Source organism: Zootermopsis nevadensis, unplaced genomic scaffold (genome assembly GCF_977971745.1).
Source record: "Zootermopsis nevadensis isolate Lab colony 2312 unplaced genomic scaffold, Znev_1.0 Znev_ptg000011l, whole genome shotgun sequence".
NCBI lineage: Eukaryota > Metazoa > Arthropoda > Insecta > Blattodea > Termopsidae > Zootermopsis > Zootermopsis nevadensis.
The window spans coordinates 2,144,835-2,165,127 of NW_028259143.1; the positions used below are offsets into that span (position 1 = coordinate 2,144,835).

At 40.9% G+C, this 20,293-nt stretch overlaps 2 protein-coding genes across 7 annotated transcripts in view; one reads left to right on the forward strand and one right to left on the reverse strand.

Annotated features, from left to right (window-relative positions):
• Window positions 1–20,293, reverse strand: part of Trim9 (E3 ubiquitin-protein ligase Trim9) — a 260,942-nt gene that overhangs the window by 34,109 nt on the left and 206,540 nt on the right. The gene's annotated exons all lie outside the window — the stretch shown is intronic.
• LOC110839597 (ATP-binding cassette sub-family G member 1) overlaps window positions 1–20,293 on the forward strand; it is a 48,053-nt gene that overhangs the window by 17,608 nt on the left and 10,152 nt on the right. For 2 of the 5 annotated variants that reach the window (XM_022083962.2, XM_087347072.1), the window contains exons 2-6: window positions 3,128–4,909; window positions 11,127–11,244; window positions 14,059–14,257; window positions 16,999–17,144; window positions 19,442–19,680. In XM_022083962.2, the coding sequence (XP_021939654.1) occupies window positions 4,624–4,909; window positions 11,127–11,244; window positions 14,059–14,257; window positions 16,999–17,144; window positions 19,442–19,680 (988 nt within the window). In that variant the 5' untranslated portion in view covers window positions 3,128–4,623. Of the gene's footprint in view, window positions 1–3,127; window positions 4,910–11,126; window positions 11,245–14,058; window positions 14,258–16,998; window positions 17,145–19,441; window positions 19,681–20,293 lie in introns of those variants that run through there. The other 3 variants (XM_087347073.1, XM_087347074.1, XM_022083963.2) reach the window with 2 other exon arrangements.

Here is a 20,293-nt window from a genome sequence, read left to right on the forward strand (position 1 = left end):
GTTGCAAGATTCTTGTATCTTATTTGTCACAAGGGCAAACTTGTATGCCTTTGAAGCCGAAGTTCGTCAAAACATTAACAAAAATTCTGTCCGTACCGCAAAGAAAACACCGCCTGACGAGAGGGTCAGAAAAAGAACTTAATGAGAAGTTCCATGTGTCCAAGCTGTCTTCTAGGCTGCCGAGTAATCTGGTGGATGTTTTACCAACGTTTAAGAGGTCCTTGCTGCCTCCTCCGTCATTATCACCATGATGATGAAGGCAGTATGTTTCTCCGAAACGTTAGCGTCTAGCTACGAGTCTACACGGCGCCAAAAGACAAAACTGAGATGACGTAGACGGCAAGGATAATATTAAAACGCAAATTAAACAGGATGTTCGCTTGGGATGAGGTCTACTTGCGGACTCACATAAATACAACGTCTTATTTTTTATTTATTTAGTGTTCTGTCTGACGACAGGTCCGTATGAACAGGATCCTTCCATCCTTTTCTCGGACTGGGACCTGTTCATATACGTTCTTGGCAGATGATCCAGAAGTGGTTTGCCATTGCCTTCTTCTGTGTGTGAATGGAGTAATTGTTGGGATGCCACGGAGGAAAACTCCGTGTTGCCTAGACCACGGCCTTGCCCAACACAAGTTATAAATTCGGGCACCGCCGGGAATCGAACCCGAGGCCCCACGATTACAAGGCCAGCGTTCTAACCGCTAGACCACCTCATCTTATTATTATTTAGTGTTCTGTCTGGCGACAGGTCCATATGAACAGGATCCTTCCATCCTTTTCTAGGACTCGGACCTGTTCATATACGTTCTTGGCAGATGATCCAGAAGTGGTTTGCCATTGCCTTCTTCTGTGTGTGAATGGAGTAATTGTTGGGATGCCACGGAGAAACCGGGGAAGCCCCCGGAGGAAAACTCCGTGTTGCCTAGACCACGGCCTTGCCCAACACAAGTTATAAATTCGGGCACCGCCGGGAATCGAACCCGAGACCCTCAGGATTACAAGGCCAGCGTCCTAACCGCTATACCACCGTGGCGGGACAACGTCTTACTACTTAAAATTTAAGTGACTTAAGAAGAATCGTATATCATGGAGTTAGCCAGTTTTTCGTTAACTCGTTATTGAGGTCGTGTTACTGACCGCTTATAAGTCTAGTTTAAGCTCTACCTTAAAGTGTCAAACTCATAGTCGGCATTATTCTCATTAAAAAAAATCCTTGAAACAAATATAACGTGCTGACACACACACACAGAACCGTTTTATTAAAGTACGTGAACACGGTCACAGGACGAATTAACTGTTTGTATTTTCGGTCTGATAACATGACTAAGCTCTCTTTGCATTATCAACCTTAAGAGACATGCTGTGTTAAGCATATTTTAAAACATCGCTACAAATATTATACGAAATATTTTTGTGAGGTGCCAAACAGCACGTCTTTACACGTGCTTGGCATTTGCCGGCCAAACACTGAAACCGATAAATTAACTGTTTCAAACTGGATTTTGAAAAGGCAAGCAAATCCTTACATAAGGATATCTCAGGAACTAAGCCTTCAGATGAGATTTCTGGTTCTCATGGAAGATAATCATCTGTCTTTAATTCGAATCTTATTAACGGCCTCTTTTTAATCATATTTTTGAAAGGGGAACCTAATTAAAATGAGGCACAGTGGAGAGAAGTCCTTCGGTATGTTTAATCGTCGAAACTACTTATCAGATTTCGATAAAAATTTTCATTTCGAATCTACATAAAGTGCTGCAGAGAGACTTAATTTTGGGAGTTATTGGTTGAAAATGAGTACCCTATATGACGTGAGGCTTTATCTGAAACGGGTTATTGCACAAACATTCGTGCATTACAAAGTGTAGACTTGAACTTAACACGTTTACTTTTCAAGTTTTTGAATATTATGTTTGTCTAACGAAATATAAAGAAAAAATAATTTCTGTCTCAAAGTACGTTTGAATCTGTAACATAATTCGACTATTGACATTAATTTGATTTCTTTCTTTCGCTGAAGAAAATACTTATTTAAATAGTAACTGATTTTAATAATTTAAGTATTCCTGCAAATACGATGAAAGTTGACTCCGAATACAAACAACTATACTATCAGTTGAAGATTTTAATATAACTTCGTAAGAATTGATAGGGTATATCACTCAAAGGGAATACGTTCAAGCTAAGGAGGAAGGACTTCATTCAGCCTGTTTCAGAGAGACGCCCTCATCCTATCAGTCAGACTTACCGAATTGGGAAGAAGATTATTAATGCATTTTAATTTTTCCTCTTAAGAATTTGTGGCTAAATGAGGTAGGACGGATACGAACAATATATGTAATCGAAATTGGAGTAGGCTACAATTATTCACTTTTTACATTTTATAAAGTTACTGCTAGAAGAGCCGCCATCCAAACAAAAATGTTTCTCAACGAATATATATAAAATTAATGTTTTCTCTGTAAATCAAACGCATGTAATAGTGACTGCAAGTTCACTGCCACGTCAGAGGGTATATGAATGGCCTCTTGATAACATTTATTGCTAAATGGGTTCATCGTTCCTACTCTGAATGTTATCAAACTTCCTGGTTTCTTAGCGTCTCATTATTTCCTTGAATTGCGTTCCTGAAAATATTCACGAATCGGAGCTGGGCGACAGAGGATCCATTTTGGGTACCACGTACAGGACATTTTACTCTCTTTAATTGTTTAACTCCTCGTACTCGAAGCTAACCTAAAGAATATTCAAGAATTCAGTCCGTACCTCAAAGAAAACAACTCTTCACGTTTACAAAGATCAAATGGTTAACGCTGTTCAAGGAAATTATCGCTGTTTACAGTGAGTATCTTATGAAACGTATACAAAATGAGCTATTCGTTGTTGAAGCGGATGGTACGTTAAGTTAAGAGTGGGCTATGAAGAGATAACTTTTGAAAACTGAATTTGTTGGGTCAAGGTTAGCCTGATCCATGTGACTAGGTACACAGCAGACTGTAATGAAGTCGTTGAGCCCTAATACAGCACGACATGAACACTGAATAGATGTCGTAACCATAAATAGGTTCATCCTGTTAACGCGTGACCCCCTATCAATTACCTATGTTATTATTCATTACAGGTATCCGGTCATCACGAGAAGGCGAAGCCCTGGTGGAGACCGATGTACGGAGATGCATCAGCTGACATTCGATTAGTATGTTGCCTGCTCAAATCTCAGCGACAAGACTAAATCAATGTAACAAGACTGTCTGACGTACATCAGTGTTTAATATTATCAGTCGGGAATAAATGTGCATCAGTGTGTTAGAATTTCCTCGAGTATTAGTCTCTTAACCCTTTGAAGACGAAGATCGTCTGAATATTATTTATGAATTCAGTCCGTACCGCGAAGAAAACACTACACCTCACCATTACGAAAATCAGCTGGTTAACCCTTTGAAGCCGAAGCTCGTCTTCATAATATTTACGAATCCAGACCGTACCGCGAAGAAAACACTTCACTTAACCATTAGAAGTCGAATCAGGCGGTACCACATAAGATTTAACAAAAGAACATCCCGGTCAAAGCCTTAAGTATAGAAACGACTGAACCGAATTAAGTTAAATTACTTGCGTTTTTAATTAGGTCCAGTCTCTATGGATAAACAACTGCGAATGATTCACAGTGGTACAATGTAAACATATGAAAATATGCCACCAGGAGTTTAAAAACTGGTACAGCTGTCTTAACATTACGAAATTATAATTGTTAACGTTTCTAATTAACTGCATATTATTTTTGTTTGCGATTCAGAAGTCAGGAGGCGTTAAAACGCGTTATGCAAGGCACATAATTTAAAAAAAAAAATGTAAGAAAAAAGTTTGCAACATTTGCCCATAGGAGTGAAGTCATGCGACTAGATGTCATCGCTCTACGTCTGTCTCAGGGTTCCCTAGGTTGCAGGCCTCTGACTAGCCTCGTTTTACTCAGTACTTGGCAGCCAGTGTTGTGTGAACAGCGTTGTAGGTACGACGTTCGGGCGTTAGAGTTGGTAGAAAGACCAAGTTTCTGTGCGATGGTTCTGTGTTCTCAAACACAGCATCGACTTGTGAATTCCTATATCAGGCCTACTTCAGTTTCTGACGTAGCAAGTGAATATGAATTTTATATTTTTTGTTTCGATTTTACAAAAAAAAACAAAAACTGTCTGCTAATTTAGTATCGTCAACTAGAAAGTACCTCGAGTATTAACAATACAGTCTTCAGTATTTGTGTTGATACCACGCTATTAAACCAAAGGAATTAACGTTGTACAAAATCCCACGTTCAAGTTTTCAATCGCTGTGAACTATTTATTTGTTAACTGTGGACTTTAGACGCACGTGGACTCGGCCTACATCAATTATCTAATGATCTGTGGGCATGTCAGTGATGTAGAACTTAACGATACATGGACTCTGGATAAATAAATTTACTACTATTTAGTTGCGTGTCACGGAATAGTTTAATTACATTTCTAAACCTAATTATTATCAGTCTAGTGAGGAAATTGTAAGGGCATAATTTATAAAAAAAATTGTGGGCAAAAGACCCTTTCTGAATCGAATGAAATTATACGACAGTCAGAGAACAACATGAAGCTAAGTGATCAACGTACACCGAAGACAGCGTGCTGTCTGAAGAGTCCATCTACGGCATCCATGGAACACAGACTCCAGGAGACAACACTGACAACTACCAGCGGTACTGACGAGGTGATGACAGTGCCTCCTCAGCAGCAGATGAATAACAACAACAAATTACACGCTGTTAACCACCAAAAAATTCAACACCGGTTCCCCAAGAAACTAGCTGTTGACATTGAGTTCACAGACATCTACTACAGAACCAATGTGTGGTCACTGCAGCACATAAAACCAGGTGAGTAAAGATCAAGAAATTCACGACGTTCTAAGATACAGAGAAAAATAACTTCACTAACCCATTATATTATATTATATTATTTAGTGTTCTGTCTGACGACAGGTCCATATCCTTCCATCCTTTTCTCGGACTGGGACCTGTTCATATACGTTCTTGGCAGATGATCCAGAAGTGGTTTGCCATTGCCTTCTTCTGTGTGTGAATGGAGTAATTGTTGGGATGCCACGGAGGAAAACTCCGTGTTGCCTAGACCACGGCCTTGCCCAACACAAGTTATAAATTCGGGCACCGCCGGGAATCGAACCCGAGACCCCCCAGGATTACAAGGCCAGCGTTCTAACCGCTAGACCACCTCATCTTATTATTATTTAGTGTTCTGTCTGACGACAGGTCCATATGAACAGGATCCTTCCATCCTTTTCTCGGACTGGGACCTGTTCATATACGTTCTTGGCAGATGATCCAGAAGTGGTTTGCCATTGCCTTCTTCTGTGTGTGAATGGAGTAATTGTTGGGATGCCACGGAGGAAAACTCCGTGTTGCCTAGACCACGGCCTTGCCCAACACAAGTTATAAATTCGGGCACCGCCGGGAATCGAACCCGAGACCCCCCAGGATTACAAGGCCAGCGTTTAACCGCTGCCTACGATTTCATTAATACTTTAAAGGCTAATTGTAACTTTGGCTCAATTCTTAAAACTCAGAAGCTGTTCGGCCCACAAAGTTAATTTATTAATTTACTTTACATAATAAATTGCGTTTGATTTATTACCAATTTCAACTGCCCAATTTCCACAGTAAAGACGTGACATCGTATTTTTTGGGGTAGGACGTGGCTTTTCAAATATTATTCACATGATATTTAGTTATGGAAAATTAAAAATTATATTAGGAAAACATTAAAAGAGCCTTACACAACCGATGTCATTCAATAGTTTTTTATTCAGATCCCCTATTAGTATATTTCTGACGACATTGGGGTCCGAAGTGGCCGCGCGGTCTGAGGCGTGGGCCTTGTGCCGCTTGGTCGCTGGGACCGTGGGTTCGAATCCCACTCAAGCCATGGATGTTTGTGCGCGTTTTTCTGAGTTGTGCTGTCCTGTGTACAGGTAGAGGCCTTGCGACGGGCCGATCCCTCATCCAAGGAGTCCTACCAAAAAGGCTTTAGATCAAAGCCAACGAAAAGTTGGGACCCGCAGTGCTCAGGTACTTGGAGAACGGGTCGTTCCCAGTATCCAACGACATTGGTAGAATCTGCTCCTAATATAAAAGCCAATATCCGTCATGCTCGAGTGTATGAGTCTGACGTTCGCCCGCTGCAGAAAATGTCGAAATTAGGTTCTGACTTTGCTGTGGTGGGGTTCGGCGGAGTCAGGCGGTCGGCTTTATTTTGAAGGCGCTTAGAAACAAAATTGGTTTCAGTCCCCCATGGAGATTATTTCACGTCTAATTTTACTTATGAAGAAATATTATAAATATTGTGCTTTAAATGCGATTTACAAAGTTAATTATGCAATAAATTGTGTCACTTTGCAATACAGAAAGTCCATTCCCGATTTTTTTTCGACCGGTCATTCTACGCTAGAAGGCAAAATGTCCTAATACCCACAGATGCTATGTGTTACACAATAATCATCTTTGGTTCAGTATGGGAAATGCAGGTCAGAATGGTGACATGGCGAAACCAGCCTACTACAGCTCTGCTCTGCTCTGTATGATAGAAAGTTTGCGCGCCTTCTCTCAATTTGTTTTTTTATAAATGAAGCTATTGATGCAATGCTAAAATATTTAGTGAGATTTCAGGTTCTCACGACGGCGACTATGAAGATGGCTGTCTTCATAAAGCACCCATGAAACGTCGGGAAATTTCTACCAGACTACACGGCGTAACATTCCAGAAGACAGCCATCTTCGTACTCACAGCCTTGAAAACCTCAAATCTCACCTGTTGTACTACGTACTATTTTTAAAAGCTAATTTTTAAGTTTTGATTAGAACTGATAAGTTCACATTGGGTCTAAGCCACACGCATTAAAGGCGTGGAGGTAAAAATCCACGCATTAGGGTATGGAGCTCAGATTTCCGACCTTGTCCACTTCTTACATGTGCACTGAACAGGATGCTGGGTAACAGAACTTTAAGTAACAGTTCTCATGACATAATATTTTATTCCTTATTAACGTTTCCAAGGGCAAAGTAATCAGCCACTTCATCATGGTCACTGGAATTCAGTGCGAGAAGTGCATTAATACACCGTCCTATAACTAGTAACTTCATTGATTAAAATGACATGAACAGGTTTTTTGAACATTTTCAAGCAAAAACGGTGTTCCTTTTGACGAAAATTTTGTCGATACGAGAAATTGTTCAGAGACAACGTTCAGATGAATTCAGTTCAATTTTGTTCTCACTTGTTTTGTCTGTCGTATGTATTTGTTATCGTTCGCTTGTCACCGGCTCTCAGCTGTTCGCACGGGTCCTAGAAGGAACTGAATGATGACGGTGGTGGTAGTAGAATGAGGAGGAATGTATCAAAGTGCTCGAAAACAGCAAAGAAGCTATTAATAATAGCAGTAATAACTCAATAAAATAGAGTCTTTGATAATCTTACAGTCCCTCAGCCAGTCAAAAAAAAATTCCCTGGCTTTTATGAAATCGCAAGTTCATTTTAGTATTCAAAACAGCCCAATCACTGGTACAATCCCGATAAATAATTGTTTCGATGGGGAGTAATTTCAGGCAAAGACTCCGATTTTACTCAAAACTCATTATTCAAAAAATCATACTCCACTTCTTAGACATGTAAAATACGCAGTTGATAAACAATCGTCAAGTAACGTAAGAAACAAGATGAAAGCTCGAACTTAAAGACGAGGATGGTAAGAAAAAAAGCTCTTCGTGTTACAGAAATACAAAATATTGCTTCAAAGTTCAGTTACGCAAACAGAAAAGAAAAATTCAATCGCTAATGTCGAAAAGAGGCGTAGTACAACAACTTGTGGTCACATGTCCTGTCCGACAGGTCATTCGTCTGCATTCCTGTTACTTCTCGTGTAGTCGTAACAAACCAGTCGGTCTGTTCTGACCCATTTAACTGTAAGGGCATTGTTTTACAAAAAATTTGGCTTACCTTGAATGTAAGATGACGTAACGCAATTCGAAAGTCACAAGCCAGGCCAATTATTCAAGAACAAGTACCAGATGTCCCATAAAGACGTATACAAACAACCATTACATCCGTCAACATTGCGTATACATATTTTTGGGACACACTGTACGTCTCAGCATGAGAAAGTCAAAGTCATTAATTAGATCTATAAGATAATGCTTTGTTATTATCTGGTTTAAAACCGCGTCAAAGTAGATTACAAGTCGATTTACAAAGATATCCGAGTTGGAAGGATTTTGTACTACGTAAAAATTTGTTTTTTTTTGGAGGTATAGCCTCCGTTCAATTTGTGGTATTACGGACACCGGGTTCGATGTTCCTGCTTGTTCCATCACAATGCGGAAGTGACTCCCCTCCCCGCCACATTGGACGTGCCACAGCTGAGTGCGTAATCCAAAAACAAATGAAGTCGAAGTTTGCCACAGAAAGTCACATTTTTCTAGAAGTTCTCGCATTACATTAAAGAATGAATTCTAGGGAGGGAAAACATAACGCCAAATTTAATTTAACCTTTCTCAGTAACTCTGATATTCGTATTCATGGGTTACGTCATTTTAGTGCGAGCAGGAAGAAGTTCCTTGTAATGGTGAAGTGTGATGTTTTCTTTGCGGTACGGACTGAATACTTAAAATATTATTTATGCGAACTTCGGCTTCAGAGGATTAAAAATTAAAACACTTTCATCCTTGCCTTTGATAAATTGCTGTTTTCAGAGGATTATCCAGCTTAGTAGAGATAAATAAAGATTGTCTACTAGTGGAACATATTTTGTTGCGTAATGCAAGTTTTATACGTCTCACTTTTATCGGATTTATTAAGTATTAGTAAGTATTCTGGGGCTGAAACTGTGTGACCATGTTTTATATTAACGCTGCCAACGTTATGTAAACGAAAATACCTCCGAGAAATTACCGCATTACTTGTTAACAAACGTGAAAGAATGTACTCTGAGGAAGCAAACATGTGAAAACTTTAAAGACTTCTGGTGACGGAGTGACAGACAAATTACATACTGGGGCAATAAGTATTTTTACATGTTATTTCGTTATGAAAAAAGTTTCAAGAGAAGACTATAAATTTAAATCATTTACATAATATTCCAGTGTATACTTTGACAAAATGGCTTTCTCTGTGGGAAAAGAAGTTCGATTTGAGATGTATGTAAAAAGTTGAGGTTACTTTGAACCGATACAAACCAAAATAAAATTCATCCAATATATTTTAGTCTAGAACGTTGAACTTATGAAATTAAGTTTTGTAATTGGCAGTCCGTACAAATGAAAAGTTAGCGTAAAAAAAAAAAAACACGCCACTTTCCTTTCTAATCATTCAACTATATTTGTGCTAATTGCATTTTAACGGCAAAAGACGTCTGAGCTACCAAGAATCCTTGATCCACTTTCGTTCCTTATAAATAAAATCATCCTGAACATATACAGTGACGTATCTAACTAAGTGTAGGATATTTCTTCTTGAGCAGATCAGATGGTCCAGAAATTCTCTGTCTCTTACGGAATCCGAATGTTAATCACCGTGTACACAACAGCGGTCTCTTTCCCTTCAGGCTATGCAGCTAAAACTTTGTAAGCATTTCTTATTTCCCACACCTGCTATGTGTGTTGCCCATTCATGGTTTTTGGTTTGATCATTCTAACAATATTAATTATGGAGCTCCTCAGTGCAATTTTTTCCGGCCTCCCGGCACATCTGCCCCCCCCCCCCGGGAGGGGGGGGGGGGTCACAAAATTCTCCATCTTGCTCTGAGATGCCGTCAGACTGGTCCGGTTGACTGTGCTCTTTTAAACTCGACGGACAGGTACGACGACAACGAACTTCCTTCGTGAGGCCCGGAAAAAGTTTGGAAATGAAAAGTGTGAACTGTGATTGGGTTTCATTCAAATTCTCAGAGTTTAAATGCACGCATTTCAAAGCGAGTTCTGAGGTACGAATTCGTTTGAAAGCTCTTCACGTCTGGAGGCAGTTTCCGCTCCATTCGTCATTGTTCTTGGGTGCGTTTGCATTTTCCTGTCCTTATCTCCAAGGAAGTGAACACGTTATCAGCTAACTTGTAAGAAACAGACCTTGAGGTGTAGAAGTTCTACCCTTTGTATTAAAATAAGCCATATTTCTAACGTAGAGAGGTCTATTATGCAATTTCCTGTATCAGAATATTACGATAAAGTCCAGCCCGTTCAGTTGAAAAGTTCGTCAGTTTCTTGAAATCAATTGATTTAATTAATTTATTCCGCGTCGAATTTCAATATGGTATGGATGGTGTACAAGGAAAGATGTACGGACATTGCGAGAATAAACTATAGAGATTTTGGACGTACTGTTTTAAGTCGGGTCCGAACCACGGATGAGGGTCACACGCAAACTTCTCGCCGTGGAATCTAGGAGTCAATACTGGGTGACCCCGAGTTGGATTCACGGTGGACGAAGTATCACGGATTCCCTTGCTATCATCATAACTCTCACTTTCTATTATTATTTAGTGTTCTGTCTGAGGACAGGTCCATATGAACAGGATCCTTCCATCCTTTTCTCGGACTGGGACCTGTTCATATACGTTCTTGGCAGATGATCCAGATGTGGTTTGCCATTGCCTTCTTCTGTGTGTGAAAGGAGTAATTGTTGGGATGCCACGGAGGAAAACTCCGTGTTGCCTAGACCACGGCCTTGCCCAACACAAGTTATAAATTCGGGCACCGCCGGGAATCGAACCCGAGACCCCAGGATTACAAGGCCAGCGTTCTAACCGCTAGACCACCGTGGCTGTAACTCTCACATACCCTGGGAAATAGTGTAAGGATTCCATCTCTGACTTTGTTGGCTTCGGAGTAGAGGTAGTTTTTTTTTCCTTCTATTGGGAAACAGGCTATGTTGTGCCGTGTAGTCTATTAGAAGTTTACCAACGTTTCAGAGGTCCTTGCTGCCTCCATCATCAGGGCGATCGGAGGTGATGAATTACGCGATAACAAATCACATCGGAGAACGCTTTTGTGAAACGAAACAGAAATTTATGCCCGTGTTTATCCTTCGCAGAGAAGAAGGAGATTCTACATGGGGTCAGCGGTGAATTTCGGTCTGGGGAGCTCACGGCCATCATGGGACCATCTGGAGCAGGCAAGAGCACGCTCGTCAACATCCTCGCTGGCTACAAGTGAGTTTCATTCCAAACAACTTTTTCTTTTCTTTTCTTTTCTTTTCTTACCGCTGAATCCATCGCTCTCAGACCACAACAAACGCGCGGCTCAGCCGATAATAAAATGGTTTAACAAACAACAGTCACGCAGAGAGAGACACAGATGTAGGCCACATGGCTGCGACGTTGCCAGCAATCCACTTCGAAGTTAACAGGCCTATTAATTAATTTCTTCGTGGATGCAAAGTCTGTTCGTTACCGCAGATCTCATTTTAATTTCTACCGTCGTTTGTGCTGTGTTGTCAGATTGTACTGACAGACTGATGGATTGCAGGTGGACATAACGGTACGTGCGTGATGTATTTTTAACACAGCAGGATATGTTTTATTTGCCGTACGTCGTGTTTTACGTGACGTAAGTTAAATATCTGAGGCCAACGTGCGTTTCTATGAATCATTATTTGCATAACATACTTGTATCCCGTTCTCATCGCGAGATTTACACAGACTAAACACAGCGGCCCCATCCTGTTCACGCCTTCTGGCGATAATAGTGTTTCCGGGATACGCCCTTCAGATAGGGACCCTCGTCGGCATCTGTCTCACCATCCGACTGCTTTAACCCTGGAGGCAAGAGGTTGAGGGAGTCCCATAACCAGTTCCAACGCGACGACGAAAATAAGAAGTTAGGAAATGTATGAATTGTGTAATTGGGTGTGGAAAGCTGAGGTTTTTACAGATGCTTACATTTGTGTCTTTATATCTTCGAAGCCGAAGAGAGAGAGAGAGAAGGGAGAAAGTGGGGGGAGTAGCGATAGGCACTACTGTTATAAATGGGGGAGGGGTATAAAGTTGGTTGTGGGCTACGAAGGTTCCCAGGCAGTGCCCGCTCGTCCTTCTGGTATGAATAAGTTTAGTGAGGACAAGGGATTTAGGAGACAGGATGGGGTAAGAAATAGGGTAGGGGGGGGGAGTTGATTCGGGTCTTTGCGTTAATTTTGAATTTTGATATTGGCCTTGGGGGTGGCGTTAGGAATAATTTACGTTAATTTTGGTTGGGGGGGGGCTACTATAGAGCGGAATTTTGATATTACTCTGAGAGGGCTGCATGGGAGGCATGCAGAGCAACGTGGGATTTGGGTACCAACTCAGCATTTGCTCTAGTACCGAGGAAAACCACGGAAAACCTTGGTCGAGTTGGCCGGTCGCAGGACTCGAAGCCGAAGCTCGTCTATATAATACTTTAGAATTCAGTCCGTACCGCACAGAAAACACCATACTTCACCATTAAAAAGATCCGCTGGTTTATAGGTTTTCACAGCGGTGTGTCTGAAGATTTCTGTCTTCTGGGTTGTTGCGCCGTGTAGTCTGGTAGATTTCCACCAACGTTTCAGAGGTCATACTGCCTCCGTCATCAGGGTGACGACTACAGGGCGCAATAACCCAGAAGACAGAAATCTTCGGGTTTAATGATATTTCCGAAACAGCAACTTAAAGAGATTTTGAGATTCATTCCCACATCGGTGTTAGGTTTTTTTTCCACAGCGGCACAGAGCACGTGAGTTGGTAAACCCATTCATTAGCTACACGCAACTTTCACCGACTCCGACCGCCTCAATAATGAATGACTGATCTTGACCTCACTTATTGACATTTGGAACATAAATAACACTGCACAATGGATATCGCTGACGCACGACCCATGACTTGAAAAAGCAATGGTGTCCATTCTCTCTGTTATTAAGGCCAAAGATTCGAGTCCCACACGAGGTATCGATATATCTCCGCGAAACTTCAGAATTCTAAAATCACAACAGGCCAGAGGGTCCCTAATCCGTCACACCTTAAATTATAATTACTTACACAGATAATATTATAAACATTTCCTCTTAAGTCAGCAAAATAGAAAAAATAATCTTATGATGTATAAGTATAATACGAACATAATGCACCGTATCAGGCAGTTGATAAATAAGACGGTAATGAAATAGAATATAGCATTATTACAAAAATCATAGGACAGTGAAACATTTTTGAAGTCCGAATTTCATCTCAGTAGCATTAAAATATACAGTTGATATCGCGAGTAATAGTTTGCTAATGCCGTTTAAGGAAATAATCGATGTTTATTCTGAAAACCATATTAAACCCATAAATAATACTACTGAAGCAAAATGCAGGTGGTGAATATAGTTACCACATGGTTTTAAAGAGCCAGAGTTTAATCCGATTAAACTCAAACTAACACAGGACAGCGAGGATTTACTAAGATTAAACGAGCAAGCAACAACAGAATCATTGGCCTGTTTTGGTCTTGTGAAATTTCTTCCTGACTCTTGAACTTAAACGAAAGCTTCACAGCAAAACAGGCATCCCGATTAGTCCAAGAACTCGGAAGATGGCTGTCTTGTGTGATGTTGCGTCGTGTAGTCTCGTAATGTACTGACGTTTCAGATGTGCTTACAGCTTCCATCATCAGGGCGATGATCACTGATAGTGACAACCGAACACTTAATTAAGTTCCTCATCAAATCTAAAACTTCTTGACGATGGCGAAGAGTCAATTGAATAAAAATTTACTTGGATATTATCCATCGTCTAGTAAATATAAAACGTAAAACGACGTTTCGGAGATGGGACTCTATCTCCGTCTTCAGGTTCCTACACAGTTGGGCCCACTAGATAGAGCTAATCCCTATCTTCGGACTGTGCATGAACCTGAAGACGGAGATAAAGTCCCATCTCCGAAATGTCGTTTTACGTTTTATATTTACTAGACGATGGATAATATCCAAGGAAATTTTTATTCAATTAAGTTCCTCATGTTCTAAGGATACGCGGAGTGGATGGGACGGTAAAGGTGAACGGCCGGGACAGAAGTAAGGACCCCAGGGAGAATTTCTCGCGACTGTCTTGCTACATCATGCAGGACGATGCCCTGCGACCGGCACTCACCGTTTTGGAGGCCATGACCTTGGTGGCACACCTGAGACTCGGCTACCTCACATCACACAACCAGAAAAAGAAACAGGTAGGAAGGAAGGAAGGAGTGAGAGCGTACACTAACTGTCCGTCGGTCGAAGGTTTCGACTGCACAGCGAGCGGACTTCGTCAGTCAGTACACGCGACGTATTGGGAGGGCAGTTTCCCGTTACCCGCAAGTGAAGTCATCAAGCACGCCATTAGTTCATGTAATGACTGACATCTGAGGTTCTAGCGAGCACGAAGTCTTAAGGTGGCGACTGACTTGTAACATTTACTCGTAATGTAACATTCGCGGCGAGCATGTTACATTACACCACAACTGGTGTGGCGTATCGAATGCTCGTTTTGAACGCTCGGCTCGACTGTGCTCGTGTGTGCTCCATTCGTTTCATTCAATATATCGGACGTGGAGGTTGTGTTATCTTTGTTCCATTTAATACGCTACTCTTATCTAAAGAACTCGTGAATGCTCGTTACGACGCCGCTCGACTGACTGACTGACTTGTAACGTAACACGCAAAGGGATTCGCGAAAAAAACCGACAACACGATGGAGCGCCCGCGAGCGTGAGCGGCTCGCATCGAGCGGCTCCGTTCGCTGTCTTCACTTGTGTAATGCTCGATTTGTAACACGTTACATTACAGGCAAATGTTACAAGTCAGTCGCCACCTTTATCTGCAGTCTGGCAGAAGTTTGCTGACGTTTCATCGTCAGGGCCTTGGTGATGGAGGCAGCAGTGATATATGAAACGTCGACAAACTTCTACAAGGCGGCGAAGCCCAGAGGAGAGCCTCAGTGAAAACTTCAAATCCTAATTAGATTCTTGTAAGCTCAAAAAATTCTGACTTGCTTATTCCTCCCACAATTTATGAATGAGGTCACGGGTCACGTGCCCTTCGAAGTGACAAATGTGTTTACAAAAAAAAAAAATATATAGCGAATTCGGTTTCTCACAACTTTACCCCTTCAGAAACAGCAACACTCACGACAAAAAGGTCTTTAGGCAGCTCGTCTTGAAAAACAGTAAACACGCAGCAGTTACTAAATTAGAACATTTCACGGCCTGTCCTTCATACCTCATCGCATCCCCTGGTTTAACGCGTGTGAATTTGCTTTGAAAGTACAATGTAAACAGGTTTCCTATGAAATTGGTAAATAAGTAACGTAGTTTGAAAAGCATGTACCATGAAAATAACCTTGAACAAACTTACAACAGGAAGTCAGTTAAAACATCTATGCTAATTAGACTAACCGGCAATGGAGTGTTGTAAGTGTAGTTATTTGGTAAAAGACAGCTAATATGAAGAAACTCATGTTGATTTTCTGGGTTTGGAAGGAACATATTTCCTCCACCTTCAGTACTCCGAGACGTTGGTACCTACTTCGTATACATGGCGTCACAACCCACAACATTCTCGCCGCCCTGAGAACCTCAAATCTCACACGATTCAAACTGTGCCCTGCGTAAGAACCCTTTGTGATTATTATTATTATTTAGTGTTCTGTCTGACGACAGGTCCATATGAACAGGATCCTTCCATCCTTTTCTCGGACTGGGACCTGTTCATATACGTTCTTGGAAGATGATCCAGAAGTGGTTTGCCATTGCCTTCTTCTGTGTGTGAATGGAGTAATTGTTGGGATGCCACGGAGGAAAACTCCGTGTTGCCTAGACCACGGCCTTGCCCATGACAAGTTATAAATTCGGGCACCGCCGGGAATCGAACCCGCGACCCCAGGATTACAAGGCCAGCGTTCTAACCGCTAGACCACCTCATCTTATTATTATTTAGTGTTCTGTCTGACGACAGGTCCATATGAACAGGATCCTTCCATCCTTTTCTCGGACTGGGACCTGTTCATATACGTTCTTGGCAGATGATCCAGAAGTGGTTTGCCATTGCCTTCTTCTGTGTGTGAATGGAGTAATTGTTGGGATGCCACGGAGGAAAACTCCGTGTTGCCTAGACCACGGCCTTGCCCAACACAAGTTATAAATTCGGGCACCGCCGGGAATCGAACCCGAGACCCCAGGATTACAAGGCCAGCGTTCTAACCGCTAGACCACCTCATATTATTATTATTTAGTGTTCTGTCTGCCGACAGGTCCATATGAACAGGATCCTTCCATCCTTTTCTCGGACTGGGACCTGTTCATATACGTTCTTGGCAGATGATCCAGAAGTGGTTTGCCATTGCCTTCTTCTGTGTGTGAATGGAGTAATTGTTGGGATGCCACGGAGGAAAACTCCGTGTTGCCTAGACCACGGCCTTGCCCAACACAAGTTATAAATTCGGGCACCGCCGGGAATCGAACCCGAGACCCCAGGATTACAAGGCCAGCGTTCTGACCGCTAGACCACCGTGGCGATCCTTTGTGATGTCAAGGCAAAATGTGGATCCGGAACAGATGTAGTTAATACCGAATGTAGAAATGCTTACAGAATTTCTCAAAATAAATTTCGGATTACATACGCAAAACGTGCATGGTGTATAGGAACCAGATTCGTACGGCGAAAGTACAAGGATATATTTATCAGGCGTTTCATTTATTCATTATATATTTGCGTATATACTATATATAAGACGACTTGATAACGTTGGTATGCGAACACCGGTAACTGCTGTTGCCAACGAGGTCAGGCTCCATTAAAGTTAAAAAAACAAACAATAAATTATATAGCAATGACAAGGTCACTGGTTAGTCCACGTGGCCGAAGACAACGAATGGTCTTCCGTGTCCAAATGCAGGCCTACAAACAAAAAAATTTTTCGCACATGTTGCAGATTTTTGACTTGTTAGACATGCTGGGATTGGTCGAGCATGCGCAGACTCGAACCCAATCGCTATCTGGCGGACAGAAGAAGAGATTGTCTATCGCCCTGGAACTGATCACCAACCCTCCCGTTCTCTTCCTGGACGAACCAACTACGTGAGTATCCCGGTCACTTCCCCATAAGAGTAGAAGGAACGTGTCATATATGGAGTACCGCTACACTAGTACAGTGGTATTCAACCTTTTTTGTTCGCGTACCCCCAGATATAATTTCTCTTCAACTTTGTACCCCCAAAGTTGTTGGTGTATAATTCAAGTTATACATACTATATAATCTACATCTAAAATAAATTAAATAAATTACATTACTGATTATTCAGTGTTTATCATAAAATAATATATATATTTTTTAAATGTCACGTACCCCCACAGATGTCTTCGCGTACCCCCGGGGGTACGCCTACCCCAGGTTGAATACCACTGTTCTACAGTATAGACCAGTGGTATTCAACCTTTTTTGTTCGCGTACCCCCAGATATAATTTCTCTTCAACTTTGTACCCCCAAAGTTGTTGGTGTATAATTCAAGTTATACATACTATATAATCTACATCTAAAATAAATTAAATAAATTACATTACTGATTATTCAGTGTTTATCATAAAATAATATATATATTTTTTAAATGTCACGTACCCCCACAGATGTCTTCGCGTACCCCCGGGGGTACGCCTACCCCAGGTTGAATACCACTGTTCTACAGTATAGACCAGTGGTATTCAACCTTTTTTGTTCGCGTACCCCCAGATATAATTTCTCTTCAACTTTGTACCCCCAAAGTTGTTGGTGTATAATTCAAGTTATACATACTATATAATCTACATCTAAAATAAATTAAATAAATTACATTACTGATTATTCAGTGTTTATCATAAAATAATATATATATTTTTTAAATGTCACGTACCCCCACAGATGTCTTCGCGTACCCCCGGGGGTACGCGTACCCCAGGTTGAATACCACTGTTCTACAGTATAGACCAGTGGTATTCAACCTTTTTTGTTCGCGTACCCTCAGATATAATTTCTCTTCAACTTTGTACCCCCAAAGTTGTTGGTGTATAATTCAAGTTATGCGTAGTATATAATCTACTTCTAAAATAAATTAAATAAATTACATTACTGATTATTCAGTGTTTGTCATAAAATAATATTATTTTTAAAATTTCACGTACCCCCGGAGGTACGCGTACCCCAGGTTGAATACCACTGTATAAATCGTTCAGATGCAGAAAATAACGTGATTATAAATATCTAATGCCGCGTGTTTCTCAGTTTAAAGTCGCGGTATTCCATATTAAGTACCACTATTTTTTCACTGGAGGAAAATTGTTTGTCTGCACTAATTGTTTTTAAAACATCGCATAAAAATTATTTTTAGACTACAAATATTGCAGCATATTATAACTTTTTTTTAAATTTTAAGGCTTTCACACAGAATCATTTACTTCCTACAGTATACAAATAGAAAATAAATGCATACAAAATTTTATTTAGAACACGTAAATGGAAAAACCACAGAGTTTAAAAAACGGGCCTTAGAAGATACTGGAATGGTGTGGGGAGTGAATTAATGTACCTTATTATAAAAAAAAACTGGCGGGCCGGATGTGTACGCGGCGATGAACATTCGAGTTCCATAAAATGAGGGAGAGTTATTGACCAGCTGAACAACAATCAGCTTCTCAAAAAGGTCTGTGCTGAATGTTATTATTGAAACATTAATATAAGTAAATGAGTAGAGCTTTGGGGTTATGAAACATTGAAAAATGTTGTATTATACTGAAGGAAGGACTTTAATTAGAATTGGCTAATGGGAGAAACAGTAACACACGCTCTGCACAGACAACCTTCATGTAGCCTCGGACTGATTACCTTTTCCGTCCTCAAGGCTGGGGGCCCTGATATTACACATGGAGTTAAGTCATTGCCAGAAGTTGTTAAAGACAAGTTCGAAACGGAAGCTTTTGAAATTATCGTCTACAAACGCAACCACGACCCTTTGAAGGCGAAGATCGTCTGAATATTATTTATGAATTCAGTCCGTACCGCGAAGAAAACACTACACCTCACCATTACGAAAATCAGCTGGTTAACCCTTTGAAGCCGAAGCTCGTCTTCATAATATTTACGAATCCAGACCGTACCGCGAAGAAAACACTTCACTTAACCATTAGAAGTCGAATCAGGCGGTACCACATAAGATTTAACATCCCGGTCAAAGGCTTAAAAGATAGAGTAAAAATTATGATAACATCGGAATAAAAGTTGAGATCGGAAATTCGAAAAATAAATATGTAAAATATTACACGGTCCTGTTTCTGTCTTTATTAATTTAATGTGATTTAAGCTTATGATTTCTGATCTCTGATAAGTGGATTAATTTAATTACAGTGGGCTTGATAGTTCCTCGTGCTCTCAATGTGTGTCACTACTGAAGCTGCTAGCCCAACAGGGCCGTACCGTCGTGTGTACAATTCACCAGCCCAGCGCTCTGCTCTTCGAAATGTTCGACCATTTGTATGCCGTGGCTGACGGCAATTGCATATACCAGGGCAGCATCAAGGGGCTTATCCCCTTCTTCAAAGACATGGGGCTAACGTGTCCCGCCTACCACAACCCGGCTGATTACCGTAAGCTACTTTTTCTTATAATAAAATAAAATTTAAGACTTCATTTGTCCCTACAAAGGGTGACATCTGGTATAGGAAACCTTTACTAAACCGCATCACCCAAGCTCAGTTATGTCCTTGGATAAACTGAATTATCACTTCGTGTGAGCTTCCTACGAAAACTTCCGAATGGACTTGGTGGTCCTAGGGCAAACAGCGACACTTGAGTCTCTCACATAAGGGAAAATCACAGATTAATACTCTTAATCAAGTATAATATTAAAATGATTATCAACGACATTCGTATTTATCAGCTGGTCTTTCTGAGTGAGCATGGAAAATGTTTATTCTACGTGTCACAGCAAACACATTGACACTTCTGTCCCACCGGAAGTCAGCAGAATGAGGTTACGTTGGACACACAAAACACCGTTTTGTACTAAAAGTCCTTTTCAAGGGCAGACATTTACATGAGAATTCACTGTTCTTTTTAATACAGAAATGACGCCAACGCATATCATTGTGAAGTAAAGTTCTTTTGCAATACGCATTCAACACAAAGATGGAATAAGGGGTGAACAAGTAGGACGGCCAAAGATCTGGAGTAGCTCAGTCAGTATACAGAGTCTGACCA